This window comes from Cydia pomonella, chromosome 18 (assembly GCF_033807575.1).
Source record: "Cydia pomonella isolate Wapato2018A chromosome 18, ilCydPomo1, whole genome shotgun sequence".
Lineage (NCBI taxonomy): Eukaryota > Metazoa > Arthropoda > Insecta > Lepidoptera > Tortricidae > Cydia > Cydia pomonella.
In genome coordinates, this window is record NC_084720.1 from 11,672,970 (window position 1) to 11,693,586 (window position 20,617).

The 20,617-nt window shown below is 42.3% G+C and overlaps 2 protein-coding genes across 7 annotated transcripts in view; one reads left to right on the top strand and one right to left on the bottom strand.

The window, feature by feature from the left end:
• The window catches only part of LOC133527586 (follistatin-A), a 41,458-nt gene extending 33,119 nt beyond the window's left edge, over window positions 1–8,339 (top strand). The window contains exons 4-6 of one of the 2 annotated variants that reach the window (XM_061864646.1): window positions 5,146–5,373; window positions 5,592–5,813; window positions 6,413–8,339. In XM_061864646.1, coding sequence (XP_061720630.1) covers window positions 5,146–5,373; window positions 5,592–5,813; window positions 6,413–6,483 — 521 coding nt within the window. In that variant the 3' untranslated portion in view covers window positions 6,484–8,339. The remainder of the gene's footprint in view (window positions 1–5,145; window positions 5,374–5,591; window positions 5,814–6,412) is intronic. The other variant, XM_061864647.1, reaches the window with a different exon arrangement.
• A 770-nt stretch (window positions 8,340–9,109) lies between these two features.
• LOC133527585 (dystroglycan 1) overlaps window positions 9,110–20,617 on the bottom strand; it is a 142,113-nt gene continuing 130,605 nt past the window's right edge. For all 5 annotated transcript variants that reach the window (XM_061864645.1, XM_061864644.1, XM_061864641.1 and 2 more), the window contains 5 exons: window positions 18,158–18,385; window positions 15,196–15,366; window positions 14,740–14,990; window positions 13,879–14,231; window positions 9,110–11,100 (listed from right to left, as the gene is read on the bottom strand). In XM_061864645.1, the coding sequence (XP_061720629.1) occupies window positions 10,817–11,100; window positions 13,879–14,231; window positions 14,740–14,990; window positions 15,196–15,366; window positions 18,158–18,385 (1,287 nt within the window). In that variant the 3' untranslated portion in view covers window positions 9,110–10,816. The remainder of the gene's footprint in view (window positions 11,101–13,878; window positions 14,232–14,739; window positions 14,991–15,195; window positions 15,367–18,157; window positions 18,386–20,617) is intronic.

The window sequence follows — 20,617 nt, forward strand, 5'->3', positions numbered from 1 at the left end:
GTACAAATTCAATGTGAATATACCTATCGACATTCAGACTGCCAACTGCCAATTCCCCTTTAGATAGAATTAGTAATTTTGCACTAAGACAAGCAGTCGAGAATTTAAATATAATCTCTTTCTGATTCTATTTTATACCTAAGGAAGAGGTAGGACCATAGCCATATAGAATATGGCCATATCCTCTTCGAGTTCATCACAAATTTATCACATAATAACTACCTATTCAAGGTTTCTATGTGCTCATCGTTCGCCACGATAGTCAACCTTCGTATTATACATATAACAGATAGAAAAAGACGGCAGCAGCAGTATTTGTCGCATGTCAGAATTGGCTACCAACTGCTACCGTCGCAGTATAAGCTTATCAGTGCCACCGCCAGCCTGCAGCTAACAACCTAATTGCAGTAATGCTACAAAATTATAGACCAGAAACCAAGCGAGCCCACTATGTGTTTAGTGATAATGACCACTCCGACACTTCGTGTTTTGTGTAAATACGTTACGCCTAAGGCTGTTATTACGTCTGGATGACAACTGAGACCACTTCAACCATGCAAAATCGATAAAGACCACTTGCATATAGATTATGAGTAACTGTAGATACACTGGGCACTTTGTATAAATGTTCGTAGACCTAAACGGTTAACATGGCAGGATTCCTGATTCCTAACATCCTAGAGTTGCTGTATCATGTATACTGATACTACTGAGAACGTGATAAAATATTGTAGATTTCAATTAAGTGGTCGTACTACGCATAAACTGCAATCTTAAGGATCCTGGATGTAAATGAATTTCTTTACATTAATAAAACTTGCTTGCATTTGCATCGGACTGTATCAGACTGTAAATGATGATCAAGAAGTTGAAAACCGACCAGTTTTCCATTTATACGATAAGGAATAATATTATCCTGACTAAAATTAAGAACTGGCCATAATGATTTGAAATTAAACGTTATTACGGTCAAATACATAAAGTAAAAATTTATTTGAGGAACACAGGTGATAGGAGTCTTACACAGCAGCAAATAACGACATCGCAAAAGATAACATTTGATACAACACATTCGTTATACCCAAAATAATATCCGCATACAAAAAGTAAACATATCATCGTCAGTACTTAAGCTTCGAGAGTCATTGAGACATGCTTTACGACTTGATGCTGGTACTTTTCCTAACGCTCTTAAATCTTGGTGTTATTGTATTGCATTTTAAAATACCTACCTATGCAGGTATAACGTAAGAAAATCCTTCAAATATGTTTTGTTTTTATAGATTTTAGAATAGATGGGTTGTATAAAATACGTTTTATGAATGAAGCACTCTGGAAATCTACATAGTGTTATTTTTTTTATTAGTTAACTACTTATGGAAAATAATAAATACTTACACTCAAATTTCTTTGTTGCACCCTGATTGCAAAAGATTACTCAGATTTTCTGAGTTAAAGATGTTATTTTAATATAAAGTATGTACCTATACTAGGTATTCCAATAAAACTAGTGCATACATTTTCTTTGTAAAAAAAAACTTTTTAATATAAACTTTGTCGCTGACTGTACTTTTCTTTTTTGTCTATTACCTACTCATCGAGACAATTCTAAAAAATTGACCAAACACATTGAGGTTAAGTTGATAGAGGTCCTATAGCTAAAAACTAAGAATTATTTAATTTGAGTTTTACCTTTGTACAGTCAGCATCAAAAGTAGCGGATCAAACAAGGTTTCAAAAGTATCTACATTATGTAACAGCTTAACAAAATGTGTTGGTTCTATATGTAGAACAATTAAGACGGTAAAAGATTCTATTATTCTGATTTTTTTTTTATATTTAATTATATTTATAAACTATACATTTAAATAAAAACAAACTTAGAATAAAAAGTAACCTAAAATTAAAACTACCTACAAAACTAAAATTAAAACCTAAAAAAAAAACCATAACATGAGTGACCTAGCCCAATATGTTTATATTAATAGATCACCCAGGTCAGAGCCCTGTGGAAGGGTTCCCATAAGGCTGGCTGCATTCCCCCTTTGGATCGCTATGCCGATCCGTTGGGCGAGGAAGGAGCCAGCCCTACGGTCCCCCGTGACATCAATGATTTTTTTTGAAAGTTGCCGAATTAATTTATGAGCGCTTGGGCACCACGGTCCTAGAGTATCCTACAGTACAGTTACAGTACAGTACAGTACAGTACAGTACAGTTGTATCCTTGTTGTATCTATAAAATGATTGTCAGGATTCGTCACCTTTTTTGCTCATAGTGGTTTGCCTCGATTAGTTTAAAGATAGGTTCACCTACTTTTAGTATAATTATTGTTTTTGACGACCTGTCTGGCCTAGCTGGCAGTGACCCTGCCTATGAAGCCGATGGTCCCCGGTTCAAATCCTAGTAAGGGCATTTATTCGTGTGATGGGCATGGATATTTGTTCCTGAGTCATGGATGTTTTCTATGTATTTAAGTATTTATAAATATGTATATTATTGTCTAAATACCCGCAACACAAGCCTGATTGCGCTTACCGTGGGACTTAGTTAATTTGTGTAATAATGTCTTATGATATTCATTTATTTATTGTTAGGTTTACGCTAGAGCTCCTGAAAGATCTGAACTGAAATTGTGTCTTAGCCGTCAATGCAGAAAATCGTCGCCTGCATTTGCAAAGCGCTCGTGACATCTTTGTGAATTGCACGTTGTGTCCGTATGCTGCAGTGTCTACTTAACTACCTACCTCGTTGGTCACCCTCTTGATATTCCTAAACTAAAATAAAAACTGCGATTATATACCTTACATTTTTTCTAAGCTCGTATATAGATAGTTAGCGGTTAGCTTTCAGACAATGTTTTACTGATCTTAGGTTTCTTCTATGTTGTGCATCACAGAGTACATAGCCCATTAAACCCTTTTGTATATTACAGTCTCGACGCGTCCGTGGTGCGTCTGACCCAGACGTCCCCATTCCATAACATGAATAATAGCACGATAACATCACCGCTCGGCCGAACGTTTCATTGCGTTTTACGAGCGGTAGGCTCGCCACAGACAGCCGTTAAACTTTTCATACATTAACTCTTGCGCTTGTAGGTTTATAATATCAAAAACAAAAGACGAAGTACTCATTGCGTTAACTGCACCCAGGGCCACACACTGGATGTATTAACGACCGATATACTATTATCATATTTTCAGCAGGTGGCAATGATAATAATTACTTAATAAAGTTGGTCAGGACATGTTTCAGTCAGTACTTTAGGGTTAAAAACCGGTAAGTAATGGAAATCAATTAAGCTATAAATTGCAGAACGATAGTTAGGTAGGATATGTATTGGTTGTTTTTTGCTAAAGTGTGTCTGCTGGATGAAACATTTCAAAACAAAAATAGTCAAAGGCACCACTGGTGATAATCCTGCATTGAACAATTCTTATTATCTTAGCTACGCTCTATGAGCGCCGGCGCTGCATCGCAGTCTAGACTGGCCGCTCTATAAACCCGATACAATCGGGTGGGAAAAGCGAATACTGCCCAGACGGCGCTGATTTCTACTCCGTTATTATGTTACATCAGTGGGCGGCGCAGACCTTTTAACTAGTTTCAGCGGATGTAAGGTGCGAGTAGCGGACAGCACACCAGACCAAGTTTAATCAGCTTTTAAAAGGTAACGCAAGTGGAGAGAAATAAATATAAAAAATCTAATTTTCAATGATTACCCGGGACGTGCGACAACAAAAAACCGCTGTCCGAAACAACAAAAATGGACTTGCATAAAAGTACCTAATTAACATTCCTACCATTGCTCTCCCACTTAGGTACTGTATACCTAATAGTCAAGTGAATATTGTGCTCATCTACCTAGCAACAAAGTAGGTAAATCGAACATATAAAAATTAATTTAATATTAAATGGAATGTACTAGCCTTGTATTATAGAGATATTACGTCAACATATCGACGTTAAACTATATCCCTTTGAGAGAGAAAGCCCGCAGCGACGTGCTGTTTTATGGAAAATAATTAATCCGCTTCGGAGCTCCGATAGACCATTGTGTCAGATAAAAACTGCAGCTTCGGAAATTTAATATTCTCTATGAAATTCTAGTTCAGAGTTCTGGTTATTCATCTATTGAACCGGATTGTGTTACGGTTTGTAAAATAATATTTTCATTTTAGTAATATACGAGGAAGTATGGTGGAAGAAGCGAATGATAGCGACATTTATGACAACGTATGTACGTCGTACCTATAGATATAGTCGTTAGATTTTTAGCTGGCCCCCAACGGCTTATCCTTTGTCTATTGTTAACTAAAACGGCGCGTGCCACTACCTGCAAAAAAAAGGGCCCGGTCACTTTATTTAATTACAACTCCTACGGTAATTGAAATAAGATTCAAAATGAACAAATGGTAAAAACATTTGCGATTTCTTAAGTGGTCCCTATACGGTTACTGAGTGCCGGCGAGTCGAACGCTACCGAACCAGTCTAAAATGTGTCCTCGATATGCGTAACAAAGGCGCGTTATCGGAGAGCACACCTACACAGGTTTTTTGAGCGTTGGACTAGCCCGCGCTCAGGTGCCAATTAGAATTATACGACCATTTTTTTGCAGGTAGTGGCACGCGCGGTTTTAGTTAACAATAGACAAAAGATTAGCCGCTGCGGGCCGGCTTCAAATCGAACGACTATACCTACTAGTGAAATTTCTAGACTTGTAGGTAACGAACCATACAAACAATGAACATACAAACAATGGTTTTCAAATATAGGTAAAGTAATCAAATGTAAAGGGACTCTGAATCATGTAATTAGTGCATAGTGTAGGTAACCCTACTTCAGGCCTTGAGACTCAATATATACCTAAAGCTCTTAGTTATGTATTTAAATAGTTTTAATTCATATAAGTTTACACTGATGTTTATGTGTTTCTCTTCCCATCTTAGCGTTTATCTCAGTTGCTTCCTCCTTAGGTACTGCTTCGGAGCCCAGGATCCGCTGTCCGTTTTTTTTTCTCGCCCCCGTTGTACGATTTTATCTGATTTGTTTTAGAGTTAAGTACCCACGAAATAACTTCCTATATATTTTTAAAGATATATAGATATTGTATTTAGAGATTAATCTCCATGTCTTGTTTTAGTGGGTAGCTGCGACGGCGTCCGCTGCGGCGGCGACAAGCGCTGCGTGCTGGACGCCGAGCTCGGCGCGCATTGCGTGCGCTGCGGCGCGTGCAGCGTGGCCGGCGCGCCCGTGTGCGCAGTCGACGGGCGCACCTACGCCGGCGCGTGTGCGTTGCGGCGCGCGGCGTGCGAGCGCGGGAAGGCGCTGCCGCTGGCTTATAAGGGCTCTTGCAAAGGTAAAATTGTAGGTATGTAGTGTACGCTGTACACCAACAATGTTGTGACCGCAACCGATAATGATTGTACGCTGCGCATGGCCTTTAAGAAATGTCAATAATTCGTTGACACGGCCATTCAAGGGCTTTTTCTAGGTAAAAATAGAGCATGATTTTTTTCTTCTTTAATTTATTTAATAAGAATATTAATGCAAGAATGCAACCAAACGTTCATGAACATTCTTTTACAGCGAATGCAACCTGCGCAACAATATCGTGCAACGCCGGTCAACGATGCGTCGCAGGCGGCGCGAGTGGCGCGCGGTGCGTGTCGTGCGGTTCGTGCGGCGGCGGCCTACGGCGAGAGCTGTGCGGGACAGACTCCCGGACTTACCCTTCGTGGTGCCGTCTCCAGAGGGCGGCCTGCCACGCCGGGCAGGTCGTCGATCCGTTGCATCCTGGGCCTTGCAAAGGTAAGCTGCAAGTGAAGATGATTTGAGACGGACATCTGGTGGACCGGGAAGTCACCCGAGAGCCATACCATGGAATGTAAACTAAAGCCGAGTCATACATATTTAAGGATGACTCACGCTAGAACGGGTCATACCCGGGGGGCAGCCTTCATTTTTTTATAGAAAGCGTCAAGCGATCACCAAGTCACCCGTCAAGCAAACGAAGTGTCGGAAGCCTCGGCCCGGACCCGAACCGTTCTAGCGGTACCCATTCCGCCAATGAATGGCTGTCTGGGTCGACGTTAAGTGTGCTCGCTCGGAGCGTCACTTACTTACCCCTGTGATATCATCTGTTATTTGACGCCGCCTGTGTTTTATCTTTATCATAAGAATCAGCAGCGGGACGCCGTATCGCACATAGAACTCGATTTCCATGGGCTTATTTTGTGCACAGTTAAATTACCTGCTTAAGAATTACGGGTGTTGACAATTTGCTCCAGATAATTAAACATATTAATCAACAGTTTGTATTTTAACCATATTTATTAACAGTTTGTATTTAGTCACACTTCATTGTAGTAACCTTAAGTGCAATTTTAATGGTTTTATTTTCTTTTCAGGGAGCAAAAACATAACGGACAATAGAGTAACTGATGAGCGAAGCGGAGGCGTCGGCAAGCGCGTGCTATAGTCACATTTTCTGTACCTTGCTGCTTCGGTTTAGATAACCTACGTTTTGTGTTAATGTCTCTAAGTTTATAGTCGAAGCCCAAGAAACGAACTTGGACGACGGCATTTTACTGAATAGGGCTTTCTTGACAAGTAAAGGGACACCTTAGAACCATGATCAAGTAGTGAGATATCTGGAAAAGTTATTTTGATATAGTTCCACCAGACTCCATTTCGTTCCGAATTGTTGAAATGAGGCACATACCGTGTCAATGAGAGGAGCTTCGTTACTGGCTATCAACAATATGGACATTAACATTAGAATGTAGGCATTTAATACAAATTTTAGTTGTGTTTTGAACTGATGTCTATCCACCTAGTGGTCCGTTTGATTACTAGATTCCAATGAGATAAGCATGCTATGATCATGAAGGACGCAACTTACTGTTTGGTCCATAGGACGAGTCAATTTATTTAGTATTAACAAAATTCAAAAAACGTAGATACTTGTAGCATTAGATATAGATAATTTTTATCGAACGATACATATTTCGAACTATGTAGTTAAATAACTCTATAGTTTTAATTAACACTTACATAATTAAATTTGAGCACCAAATCGTACTTAATATTTAGTCAGAAATATACTTAGAAGTGTAGTTAGCACAACATTTGGAATCTTATTGTACTAGTAGAAACTCTCTAGTAAAATTGGAATTTTCTTCGTCGATACGACGTAGCCGCTAGGGTAACTTAAATAATACTTTCATCGGACTGACAATTGTTCTTTAAATTTTATTAACTAAGACTTGATATTTTTACTTGACGAGAAAGTGGTTTTGACGTTTATGCAATATTTATTATTAAGTTATGAAATATTAAGTTTTAGTGCAATAATTTTATTAATTGGAAATGGTATGATATTCATGTGTGTAAATTTTTGTTTTTTAGAAATGAGTCAAACTGTCGTGTCTACGGTCAAAATGCAATTTGGGCATGTTTAGAGTGTTAAATCGTTTTCAGTATTATATGTATTTAAGATTATTAGAATATTCTTATTTTCGAAACAATTTTTAGATTGGATGTTAGGTGATTTTAATAGACTGTAGATAAGAAGTAATTTATTGTTACTTTTAAATTATTTCTAAAAGTTTCCAGCACGTTTTATCTCGTTAGAGTATTCGTATTTCTCGGCGGAGTCAAAGCGATGTGTGATGTCAGTTTCAGTAGATTGACTCTCTTGGCGTCCTGCTTAGCTTTAATAAGTAACTCGAGTTCTAAAAGCGGGAGGCGCACTAGTCCACATTCTTTCCCCTGCTTGATTGCGCCACTATTTTTAGTTATAATCCTGTAGTTAACTTGAATTATCTAATTTTAACGCGCATATTCGACCTACTAAATGTTGTGTAATTTGTTTGCAAGTGCCTAGACAAGCCAAGATTGAGATACTACACATTATATACTAGATAGTGTAATTTGACATTTGTCACTTGTATCGATGGTGTAGTGTGTAAGCTTTTAGTAGATTTTTATTAGTAAGGCACGATCTTGTACTATGCTGAAGAACCTCTTGGATGCTATAATAATTAACCTTCAGATAAGGTTCTTTATAACAACTATGGTGTTTCAAATTCGTGTCATACTTTGTGCGGGCAATTGATGGTACCTACTTAGACTTAGAATGTGGACGTAACTAATACATATGTAATATATGACTTAGCTCTTGTCAATTATTTCCTAGTGCTAAACAAGTTGTTAACTGCACCTGATATAAAAATACTTACTTGTTGTAGTTACTTATTGCGAACTTAGATGATGTATAATATATTTGTCCTTGTTGATTACTTTTCTTGGTCTTCATAAATATTTTACATGGAGCATTGGACTTTTCATTTACCTTATATATTTTAATATTTACGATTTAAAACAGGAACCTCACCTAGCATAAAACAGCACAGAGACAGCCGAGAAAAACATCTACAATACGACAGAGCAACAGAGTAACTAAGAGCCTCCCTTACGACACTAAGTCCTCTCATGCGACTGAACTACTACACAAGTTTCTTTTTTTTTAAAGCATTAAAGTTAAATGGGGAAAAGCATATTCACAAATTGTTTTCTGGGTGAAAGTTTAAGTCCAAATTTCCGTTATTAGAGCTGTCTCTATAAGATTCGGGCACAAGATGACACATCAAAGATGGAGCAGGAATTATATATAGTCTGTATCTTTAGGTATTTAAAAAAAGGTAAACAAAATCTACCCTCAAATGGCTCCTTAAGGCAGCTGAGGGTAGATGAAAACATTACATGATCAAATAATGTAGGTTTAAAGTCAGGACGTTCAGTGACAGATCCAGGCGGTTTTGTATTTGGTTGGTTAGCCAATAAATATTAAAACTACCCGAAAATGTACAAATTGTTTGTTTACCTTTTTTTAAATACCTAAAGATACAGACATAGGTACTGAAAATCCCCCAAGACCCCTCTCTTCTTACCTCTTCACATCACTCTACTGAAGGCAGCAGTATTTTTTATACTTTTTACCGTCTCCATGCTTATGTATATTGTGTCTTACGTTATTTGAATAAATCCACGATTTAAAACGACTCCTAAACAAGGTGGAGGAGCATTTGAAATGAAAAGAAGCGTTTACTAGACCATTTTATTTTATTTCCAAGTAAAAAACCTGTCAAATACAAACATTTGTTAGGTATTTATATGAAGAAAACTCCGTTATCTTATTACTTGTGTGTCAAATCACTTCTTGGCTTATAGCTGTCTGGACTAGATTGCAGATTACATACACAGACCCGCTAAAATTTAATGGAGTTTCGACATAGTCTTACCCTTGAGTATAAATGATCGCAAAAATTAAATCCCTTTGTCAATAAATTCTTAACCCTGTCACGAAGCACATATAATATAAATGGTCTTTGACAGAATCAGGAGTCAAATTTTTGCCGATTTTATACGAACTCAAAAAACTCGAATAACTTACGATTATGTGCGTATTATCGATCAACATTAAGTCTATCAAATGACAGTAATGGTTCGGTATTTGTTAACGTACACAATTAAGTACACCTATTAAGAAACAAATATAAAGAAAAGAAAAAACCTCGCTGTCCTATAAAATTGTATAATAATAACACTAAAAAGATCTATAAATGCAAACTCTAAATGAGTACAGTAGAAAAAAATACATCCAAAGGAAAGTTATTTATATAGCTCATTTCGTTCATAGTCTCTATCGTTTACACATTTGTTAACCTTATACCCTATGGTAATAATTAGACAAGTACAAAATGATATTTTATCCTTAAAAATATCTATTCGTAGCCTAGGATTAAAGTCGGTTGTATATTTTTATTAATACAAGATCGTTAATTGTCATTAACAGTTGCCGACGCAAAGTACTTCGTTCCGGCGGCGAACTTAGGATTAGATTCGAGCTAGCCCGACACTACAGTGAACATCATGAATATTTATACAGTTTTGCCCTAGAAATAAGACGAAAAATTGTATACATCTTTATGACAGGTATCTACTGTAGGTGTATGCGACTGACACCTCATATCACGACGTCGCATGCATACACTACTTACATAATTGTGTTACAAAATATCGTGTATGGAAGAACTACGCTAAAGGCTAACATGTTACATTACAGTTCTCGATATGTTTACTTTAAATGTCACATGTTCGAAATGGCACGCTTCAAGCCGAACCTCACTACTAATGCGGTGCGTATGTTACATAGTATACTTCATGTGACGCATACAGAAGTTCCATCTCATGTCTAGGCAACAAAATGTAAGAGCAAATAATATACCCATGAAATGACTTCGCTTCGAAATTACTACAAACATTCATAATGGAACCTTATTACGCAAGTATGTAGGTTCAAAATCACTTATCAGGTTAGCACTCACAAATCGTTGCACTAGACGTGATATCATTAATGACAGAGCTCCTCCTACGCTAAGAGCTAACAACGTCATCTACTTCAACAATAATAACACTTAATTATTGTTTCGCGAATTCACCACCGTACACAATCGAAATATGTATAAAAAACTTCACAATTCTATTTCGTGACTTAAATAACGACGAAGAAACCCGCGGCCACTTTAAACGTTAACGTGCAATTCCTTGTTTCGACGATACGAGGCTAACCCTACTTATCAATAATTTTGTAATAAATGCATTTCATAACTACAGCGCATCGCGGCGAAGGGCGAAAAAAATAAATAGGAAAAAATTTGGATATCGTCGACTAGTAAAGCTGATTCCGAACGAGAATGGTAGTTAGCGATGAACGACACGGGATCGAGCTGGACCACAGACGAGGAGCCTTAAGGCGGGACGTACGGGGGAGGCTTCCTGTAGGTGGGCGTGGCCTTGGGCCGCGGCGGCGTGCGCGAGGCGGCGAAGGGCGGCGGCGGGCGGTAGGGCGCGTCGTCGGCGCGGTAGTCGGGCGCCGGCGGCAGCAGCGGCGGCTTCTCCTCGCGCATGATGACGGGGCTCTTGTGCACGGGCTCGGCGTCGGCGCGCTCGTCCAGCTCGTCCTGGAAGATGACGGGGATGCCCTTCGAGCGGAACGCCTGGCGCTCCTCCTCGTCGCCGACGCTCATTTTTCCTGAAATGACAATATCAAATTTACTACGTAAGGTTCAAGTTATTTAGTACATATGGTGCTATTTTACCGCACTAGTAGTGTGATAATTATACGCGCTAGCGTGATATTAGCACTTTACTTTTACTATACTTCCCTATATCGTAAACATATATATCGTATAATCGTAAAAAATGCTATTTTAGTTAGGTCCACATTCCTGCCTAAGATACCAATTTTAGGTACTTTAATAAAATGTGTAGCTTTTATAAAATTTGTTTTTGTTTTGATTTATAACAGTAGTAATTTTAAAATTTTAACAAGCAGAAACGTCTGTTAACGATGCAATTAAGCTTAGAATAAATTTAAAAGTCAAAAAATGACTGCCTTGGGTGAGACGAACTCACGGCCTCTGGATCGATACTCCAGCGCTCTGCCATCTGAGCCACCAGGACCTCATCCATAGGCAGAAATTTTTTCCACCATATGGGTCTAGGGGACCCTAGCGACATCTACCGTAAGCACATTATACTTCTTAGACGGCTACCGGAGTTCCAAGTCATATTGGAAATTCAATAACGATTTGCTACCCATACTAAAAAAAAAATTACACTCTTTCCTTCCTTCCTTTTCTTTTTTCTTTCTTTTTCTTTTTTTTCCACTTTTAAATTTATTCTAAGCTTAAAAGTAATTTTATGTTTCTTATGCTAATAATTTAAAATTTACTCAGCTCAGGTGGGGTGACACTTCTAAGCGAAACATAGTTTATTTTGCTCGGAGTAAGAGAAACCATATGAGGAAAGTCATTCTACATAAGTATTTTTAGGTTAGTTTTATTTATGCATTAGTTTTATCTTTAGTATTATCATTTAGTTTAGTTTTTAATATCTTTCAGTATAACCGTTTATTTTCCCTACAAATGTTTCTCTTGTCCAATAGCCAAGCCATTTCTCTTATCCCACTTAACCTTAATAAATAATGTTTTTTTTTCTCTTTTCATCGTGAAAATTTACGAGTATTTCTTCCAAAATACAGCTCTTTTGGGTTCAACTTCAGTATTATAATGACAGAAAGATTGATGGAAGAAGATGGAGCTATACATTGTACAAACTAATCTAAAATAAAAATTTATCTAAATCGAACCGCACACTAAGCAATGTTGGGCGCAATTAATTACTTCTGCAGTTTAATAACTAAGTAATTGAATTTCAAGTAATGGAATTATTTGCAATTGAATTACATGCAATGGAATTTACTGTATAATTTGTAATGGAAATCATTAATTGGTAAAATGACTCAATTACTTTCTTACTGATATACACACGTACTTAAACCACACCGAGATTTTATATAGAACAATCGTCTTGTGCTGTTTGTTAAATTCAAGCAGTCGTTATCAGTTCAGAACTGGTAGGTGCCGACTATCGGTATGTGTATTGGTAGATGTCGACTAATAGTAGGTACCTTCAGCGTCAAATACTTTGTAGCAACCAAAGTAGCCAAATAGTTCGGTATACCATATACTTAGTATGGTGTACCGAACTATTTGGCCACTTTGACTGCTACAAAGTATTTGACGCTGACTGTACCAACTATTGGTAGGTGCTTACTTAGGTAGGTGTCGACTATAGGTAGATGCTGACTATTGGTAGGTGTCGACATTTAGTAGGTGCCAACTATTGGTAGGTGCCGATTATTGGTAGGTGTAGTTAGTTTTATAAACTATAAGTAAATAAGTACACAAATACGGATTTGTCTAATACAAAATCTCGCAAGAAACTCACTAACATTTGTTTCAATATGAAAAGTAAAATATGGTAAGGTTTTAAAATGATATGCGACACAAAGCTGGTCAAAAATATTTTATAAAACAAAATTAATTTGAAATGGAATAATGTAATTAATTGCAAAATGTAATTAGTAATTCTATTCTTAATTACATATCGCAATTGTTAATTGAAGGTGCAATTACTTTTTACATGTAATTGAAATTACATTTTGTAAGTGCATTTGTTAACTTGAAATTCAATTACTTTTTGTACTTTTTGCCTAACACTAAGTATTATAATTTACCAGTGATAATTTTGTTTATGCCGGTTGATAAAGTAGTTTATTTTTGCTGGTGAAATGCTGAATATCTTCATTGTTAACAAGCAACTACAGTATGGAATTATTTGTGCTACAAATGTATGGTTGTGCTGCAGTAAATAGTCGATAAAAAATGTGATTGTTCTTTTCTTATGTTTTTAAGTTTCTTGCAGTATATACTAGTTCAATGGCGTGAGAATACTTTCAACATAGTAATAGCTTACATTTTCCAATAATGATGTGCTTATTCATAATAATAACCAATTACAAAAAAGTCAATTAATCGCGTGCTAACACTGATCTCGGTGAATCTGAAAGTGACATTTACGATAATGTACGCTTGTATAATAGGGTGTAAGTAATTACCTACTTTCGCGAGTGAATCAAGCGATATAAAAGCGTAATATCACCTGGGGGACGGGTTCGTCATTGCCACCTAAATTGATCGAAATAGATATTTAGATGCGTATCCTTAAAATTAGTGTTTTATTTCGTACAGACGGTTATCTAAGTAACACACTTTACGGAATTAAATATGGTGAAGAACCTAACATGTGGCAAACACATAGCGTGATCTGGCTAATGAACGGGTGTCAAATGTATATAGATAATAATTATTACTTTTATTTATTATCTTTTGAACCCTGCATGTGAAATATTTTGATTAGAATTATCACAAGACGATATGGATATAATAAAGAATGGAGCACTGACCGGTTCGCCGCCTCCTGTAGAGCACGCAGGCGACGACGCCGGCCACGAGCAGCATGCAGACGATGACGACGGCGGGGATGACGAAGGTGACGAGGTACTCGGTGTAGGCGGGCGCGGCGCCGGGCGCGCGCGGCGGGGCGGCGCCGGGCGCGGCGGCGGGCGGCGGCCGCACGATCTTCGTGCTCTGCTCGCCGCACAGCCCCAGCGGGATCAGCGTTATCGACATCACCTTCTCCTTGTCGAACACGGTGTCGACGATGTCTTTCAGAGCGCCGTCGTCCGCGATTATCATTTTGCGGAGCGTCTCTATTTTGTCCTTTGGACAGCTGTCCATTGGTAAGCTGGTGTTGTACCTGTGGATACAGAAAACATTGTTATGTTACGCTATTGGGTAGGTATTTTGTAGGTATACTGATTACTTTTGTTGAACAGTCCTTAAAACCAAACCGGCACGTCTAAAACTCAGCTTGCCTGGCCAAAACCTAAATTTGATTAGGTGTAGGTTTCCTCTTAGAAATGTAGGCGGCAACATTGTGTTAATCAATAAATGATTTTTGAACACCTCTATTAGTTTTGAATGACCTATCTAACGACACCTTACACCATAGGGTTGAAGTGAAGAAGATCGACAACGCAATATCTTTTTAGATTTTATTTTACCATTTTGTCGGCATAATTGACTTATATATCCATGCCAAATTGCAGCTTCTAATGACCACCGAGCAAAGACGCGGACGGATAGACGGACAGGTCGAAACTATAAGGCTTACTATAACGACGATTTTGCCACTTATGTTTCTTAGAAGCTGAACGAAATTGTTCGATGCATAAGTAAAACGCACCGCACTAGACAAAACATACCAAATAATAGTTGTGCTAGCATGAGGATGGTCCGTGATGTTCCGAATCCTAATATTGCTGGTGTCCTTATCCCCGAACAGCGCAGCGAGTTTCTCGACGATCTTTTTCTTGTTCTTGGCGCTGTGCGCCAGCTGCTCGAAGTCGTAGTCCAGCGTCATCTGGAACTCGACGGTGGGCTTTATGGCAGGTGCCTTCATTACTTCCACTATGAGGCTGTCGTAGGCGCTCTTCTTGCTTGAGTCTTCGGCGATCTGATAAAATACACAAACAGGAATATAAAAGAAGTAGAACCTGCTAAAGGGTGGAATCACTTCTATCAGCATTGAGGCGCATTTTATATATATGAGAAATCAAATCGTTCGTTTCCCTATGTGGTAGAAGCGTGAGGGAATAAGTTATTGGCTTGTCATTAAATGAATTGTATTTCCGTGTGTGTTTCTGGTATATATGACTAACCAGCTGGTAGTGGACGGTGCCGACGTCTGTGGCGGAGGGCAGGCCGTAGAACTCCTGGTTGCGCGCGTCGAACTGCAGCCAGTGCGGCGCGGGCAGCTCGCTGCGGTCCTGGTAGCGGAGAGACAGCGCGAGGTTGCGCGTGCCACCGTCCTCGGGGTCGAAGAATGTGTCCTATAAAGTAAATTATGTTGGTTAAGATCGAATCTTATATGCATCGGGATTTAAAATTTGAGTATCTAATTCAAATACAGTTTATTACACGAGGTTTACGAACTCTAATTGGGCCGACTTCACTTAGCGCTTGAGCCATTTTGAATTATATAGTTATCGGGCTGATCCCTTTCACTTCGAAAGCTAGCAGGGACTAAGCACTCGTATGTACTTCTGATAAGAAATCGAGGCGGCTCGTCCCTTACAGGCCACCGGCTGCATTCAACCTGGGGGTGGCCGGCGCGAGGTGGAGCGCACGTGTCGCATGCGGTCACATATTGAAATCGGAGTCACGGTCCGACTCGAGGCAAACCACAACGGCCGTGACCGCAATAGCTTATGAACCCAAAATGTCGGTCGGCGTCTCTCGGGATCGGGGACGAGAAGTGGACGACCCACCTCGGGCACCTTGTACAGCACGTCGACCTGGTTGCGCGTGACGGGCGGGTAGGTGTCGGGCGCGCGCGTGGCGGGCGACGTCGACTACTCACCTCGAGAACCTTGTAGAGCAGCAGGTGGCCGACGGTGGCGCGCAGCACGTCGACCTGGTTGCGCGTGACGGGCGGGTAGGTGTCGGGCGCGCGCGTGGCGGGCGACGTCGACTACTCACCTCGGGCACCTTGTAGAGCAGCAGGTGGCCGACGGTGGCGCGCAGCACGTCGACCTGGTTGCGCGTGACGGGCGGGTAGGTGTCGGGCGCGCGCGTGGCGGGCGACGTCGACTACTCACCTCGGGCACCTTGTAGAGCAGCAGGTGGCCGACGGTGGCGCGCAGCACGTCGACCTGGTTGCGCGTGACGGGCGGGTAGGTGTCGGGCGCGCGCGTGGCGGGCGACGTCGACTACTCACCTCGGGCACCTTGTAGAGCAGCAGGTGGCCGACGGTGGCGCGCAGCACGTCGACCTGGTTGCGCGTGACGGGCGGGTAGGTGTCGGGCGCGCGCGTGGCGGGCGACGTCGACTACTCACCTCGGGCACCTTGTAGAGCAGCAGGTGGCCGACGGTGGCGCGCAGCACGTCGACCTGGTTGCGCGTGACGGGCGGGTAGGTGTCGGGCGCGCGCGTGGCGGGCGACGTCGACTACTCACCTCGGGCACCTTGTAGAGCAGCAGGTGGCCGACGGTGGCGCGCAGCACGTCGACCTGGTTGCGCGTGACGGGCGGGTAGGTGTCGGGCGCGCGCGTGGCGGGCGACGTCGACTACTCACCTCGGGCACCTTGTAGAGCAGCAGGTGGCCGACGGTGGCGCGCAGCACGTCGACCTGGTTGCGCGTGACGGGCGGGTAGGTGTCGGGCGCGCGCGTGGCGGGCGACGTCGACTACTCACCTCGGGCACCTTGTAGAGCAGCAGGTGGCCGACGGTGGCGCGCAGCACGTCGACCTGGTTGCGCGTGACGGGCGGGTAGGTGTCGGGCGCGCGCGTGGCGGGCGACGTCGACTACTCACCTCGGGCACCTTGTAGAGCAGCAGGTGGCCGACGGTGGCGCGCAGCACGTCGACCTGGTTGCGCGTGACGGGCGGGTAGGTGTCGGGCGCGCGCGTGGCGGGCGACGTCGACTACTCACCTCGGGCACCTTGTAGAGCAGCAGGTGGCCGACGGTGGCGCGCAGCACGTCGACCTGGTTGCGCGTGACGGGCGGGTAGGTGTCGGGCGCGCGCGTGGCGGGCGACGTCGACTACTCACCTCGGGCACCTTGTAGAGCAGCAGGTGGCCGACGGTGGCGCGCAGCACGTCGACCTGGTTGCGCGTGACGGGCGGGTAGGTGTCGGGCGCGCGCGTGGCGGGCGACGTCGACTACTCACCTCGGGCACCTTGTAGAGCAGCAGGTGGCCGACGGTGGCGCGCAGCACGTCGACCTGGTTGCGCGTGACGGGCGGGTAGGTGTCGGGCGCGCGCGTGGCGGGCGACGTCGACTACTCACCTCGGGCACCTTGTAGAGCAGCAGGTGGCCGACGGTGGCGCGCAGCACGTCGACCTGGTTGCGCGTGACGGGCGGGTAGGTGTCGGGCGCGCGCGTGGCGGGCGACGTCGACTACTCACCTCGGGCACCTTGTAGAGCAGCAGGTGGCCGACGGTGGCGCGCAGCACGTCGACCTGGTTGCGCGTGACGGGCGGGTAGGTGTCGGGCGCGCGCGTGGCGGGCGACGTCGACTACTCACCTCGGGCACCTTGTAGAGCAGCAGGTGGCCGACGGTGGCGCGCAGCACGTCGACCTGGTTGCGCGTGACGGGCGGGTAGGTGTCGGGCGCGCGCGTGGCGGGCGACGTCGACTACTCACCTCGGGCACCTTGTAGAGCAGCAGGTGGCCGACGGTGGCGCGCAGCACGTCGACCTGGTTGCGCGTGACGGGCGGGTAGGTGTCGGGCGCGCGCGTGGCGGGCGACGTCGACTACTCACCTCGGGCACCTTGTAGAGCAGCAGGTGGCCGACGGTGGCGCGCAGCACGTCGACCTGGTTGCGCGTGACGGGCGGGTAGGTGTCGGGCGCGCGCGTGGCGGGCGACGTCGACTACTCACCTCGGGCACCTTGTAGAGCAGCAGGTGGCCGACGGTGGCGCGCAGCACGTCGACCTGGTTGCGCGTGACGGGCGGGTAGGTGTCGGGCGCGCGCGTGGCGGGCGACGTCGACTACTCACCTCGGGCACCTTGTAGAGCAGCAGGTGGCCGACGGTGGCGCGCAGCACGTCGACCTGGTTGCGCGTGACGGGCGGGTAGGTGTCGGGCGCGCGCGTGGCGGGCGACGTCGACTACTCACCTCGGGCACCTTGTAGAGCAGCAGGTGGCCGACGGTGGCGCGCAGCACGTCGACCTGGTTGCGCGTGACGGGCGGGTAGGTGTCGGGCGCGCGCGTGGCGGGCGCGGGCGCGGCGCCCAGGCAGCGGCCGGCGCCGCGCCACGCCACGTCCAGCACCTGCAGCTCGGGCGACATCACGTCCAGCATGCGCTCCGATGGTATGTGAGATTCGGGGCTCGATTCCATTATCTAAAAAAAAGTCTTATAAATATAGGCCGGGGCGCAATTGCTCACTTCTGCAATTAAATTACTAACTGAATCTCATGTAATTGAATTACCTTCAATTAAATTTACTTTTTATTTTTTAATTGAAATATCATTAACTGGTTACTAAATTACCGGTCGCCGACTATTGGTAGATGTCGACTATTTGTAGGTACCAACTATTGGAAGGTGTCGACTATCGATTGGTAGGTGTCGACTATTGGTAGGTGTCGATAATAGTTACGCTTCGACTATTGGTACCTCTCTCTCTCTTCCTCGCGTTGTCCCGGCAACTTAACGGCTTGACAACTAATCCCAAGATTTGGCGTAGGGACTAGTTTTTACGAAAGCGACTGCCATCTGCCCTTTCAACCCAGACGGTAAACTAAGACCTTGTTGGGATTATTTGATTGCAAAATGAAAATAGTTAAAATTACATTTTCCAATTGCAACTGTTAATTGAAGGTGCAATTTATTTTTATATAAAAATGCAATTACAAATGTTATTTTGATATTCAATTACCTCGTAATGTCATCCATAGGACACGCGGTCTCCTTTATATTACATAACTCCATAGTAATGTGGTACATATCTGTAACCAGTAGGTTAACGATGCCTTCGAGCGTAGAGTGGCTTCATACAAAATACTTTTTCTCAAACTTGTAATGAAATGTTGACATGACTTACGTCAAATTAGGTCCGGAAATACTACATATCAGGTGCTATGAGTGAAGATTATATGTAAAGAAATTTCATACAGCCTTACACACCTAGGCGTGTAGGGCAACCTTCTTTTGTTTTTAAACGTCAAATTATGTCTTGGCAATTCAACCATAAAAACCTATAAGAAAAATTCTGCCATTATGCTTTTTTATTTTTTGCGTTTTTTTTTGTGTTTGTTAAATATTATTTCAGGCATTCAAAGGGGAACAAAAATTTCATTATTTTTGCGCTACGACGGCGCACGGTTTAGGAGATACAGCCCCATAAAGTTTTTTTTTTCAGTCATGCAGAAATCTTTATAGGGCTGTATCTCCTAAACCGTACGTCGTAGCGTAAAAATAATCAAATTTGCGTTCCCATGAAACCTGTCGCACTGAATAACCTATCACATTAGAAAATGAAACAATCATCATCATCATCCTATTTTTTTATTATTATTTCATTGCAAGTTTGAGAAAAGCACTATACAAATCTCGGCGAGAAACGGGGTGCCGGCCGCGTATCCCTATCCTGTACTATAAAACGTTGTACGATACACACGCAACTCGCGTCGATTTAAAACACTCCCTTCGGTCGTGTTTTGATTTTAATAAATTATCCACTCGTTGCGAATTTCCTATTTTCTGCACTTGTATCGTAAATAACTATTTCATCACACTTGCTCGAAAAATATATTATTTTACTAGTGAACTACTTACTTACTTACTTACTTACTTACTTATTTACTTTTTATTTTTGTACTGAAGGACAAAGACCTATTTTGTACCCGCGGGAGTTACAGATTTTGAAAAAAAAAGCTATAACTCCCTATAGCTTTTTTTCTAATTATGTCACTTATTCATACAAACCAATTATAGCATATTATGCTGAGTGAGATAAAATGAGTTTTACTTTTAAAATACTGACGTTTATAATTTAATACTTTTGTTTATGTTTAAAGTTATTTAGTGTGATTAACTTAACAGCCGTTTAAGAGGCCGTTATCGATTTTAGTCGCAAAAATGTCAAATTGATAGATTTAGTCGATGAAATTGTACACCTTTTGTTAACTATTAGAAATAACAAGTACTGGTTTCATTCATTCATTCATTGGTATCTTTTATTTTTATAATATTTTTTTTGAAAACAGACTCACTTAATTAGTAATGATTTTTTTCTGATGGACGTTTAGGTAAACGCGCGTATTTATATTTTTGCTCTAAAATCGTTACCGAGTTCTTAAAACATTTTTACATAATTTTCAATCGTGGCTGAATGCCGAATAGGTCTGTGACTTCGATGCCTAACCTGTCAAGAAATTACAATATGAATGTTTGATATGTCACCGTATTTGAAAGAAGAAAGATTTATTTAACGCTACAACATAGTACATAAAAAAGAAGGCAGGCAGATTGTGTGTAACTCCGGGGGTAAGAATATTGCAAACTCGGGTCTTTAATTCCCTCCAGCCTGCGACTGTCGGGGATTACCACCCTCGTATTATTAAAATTTGA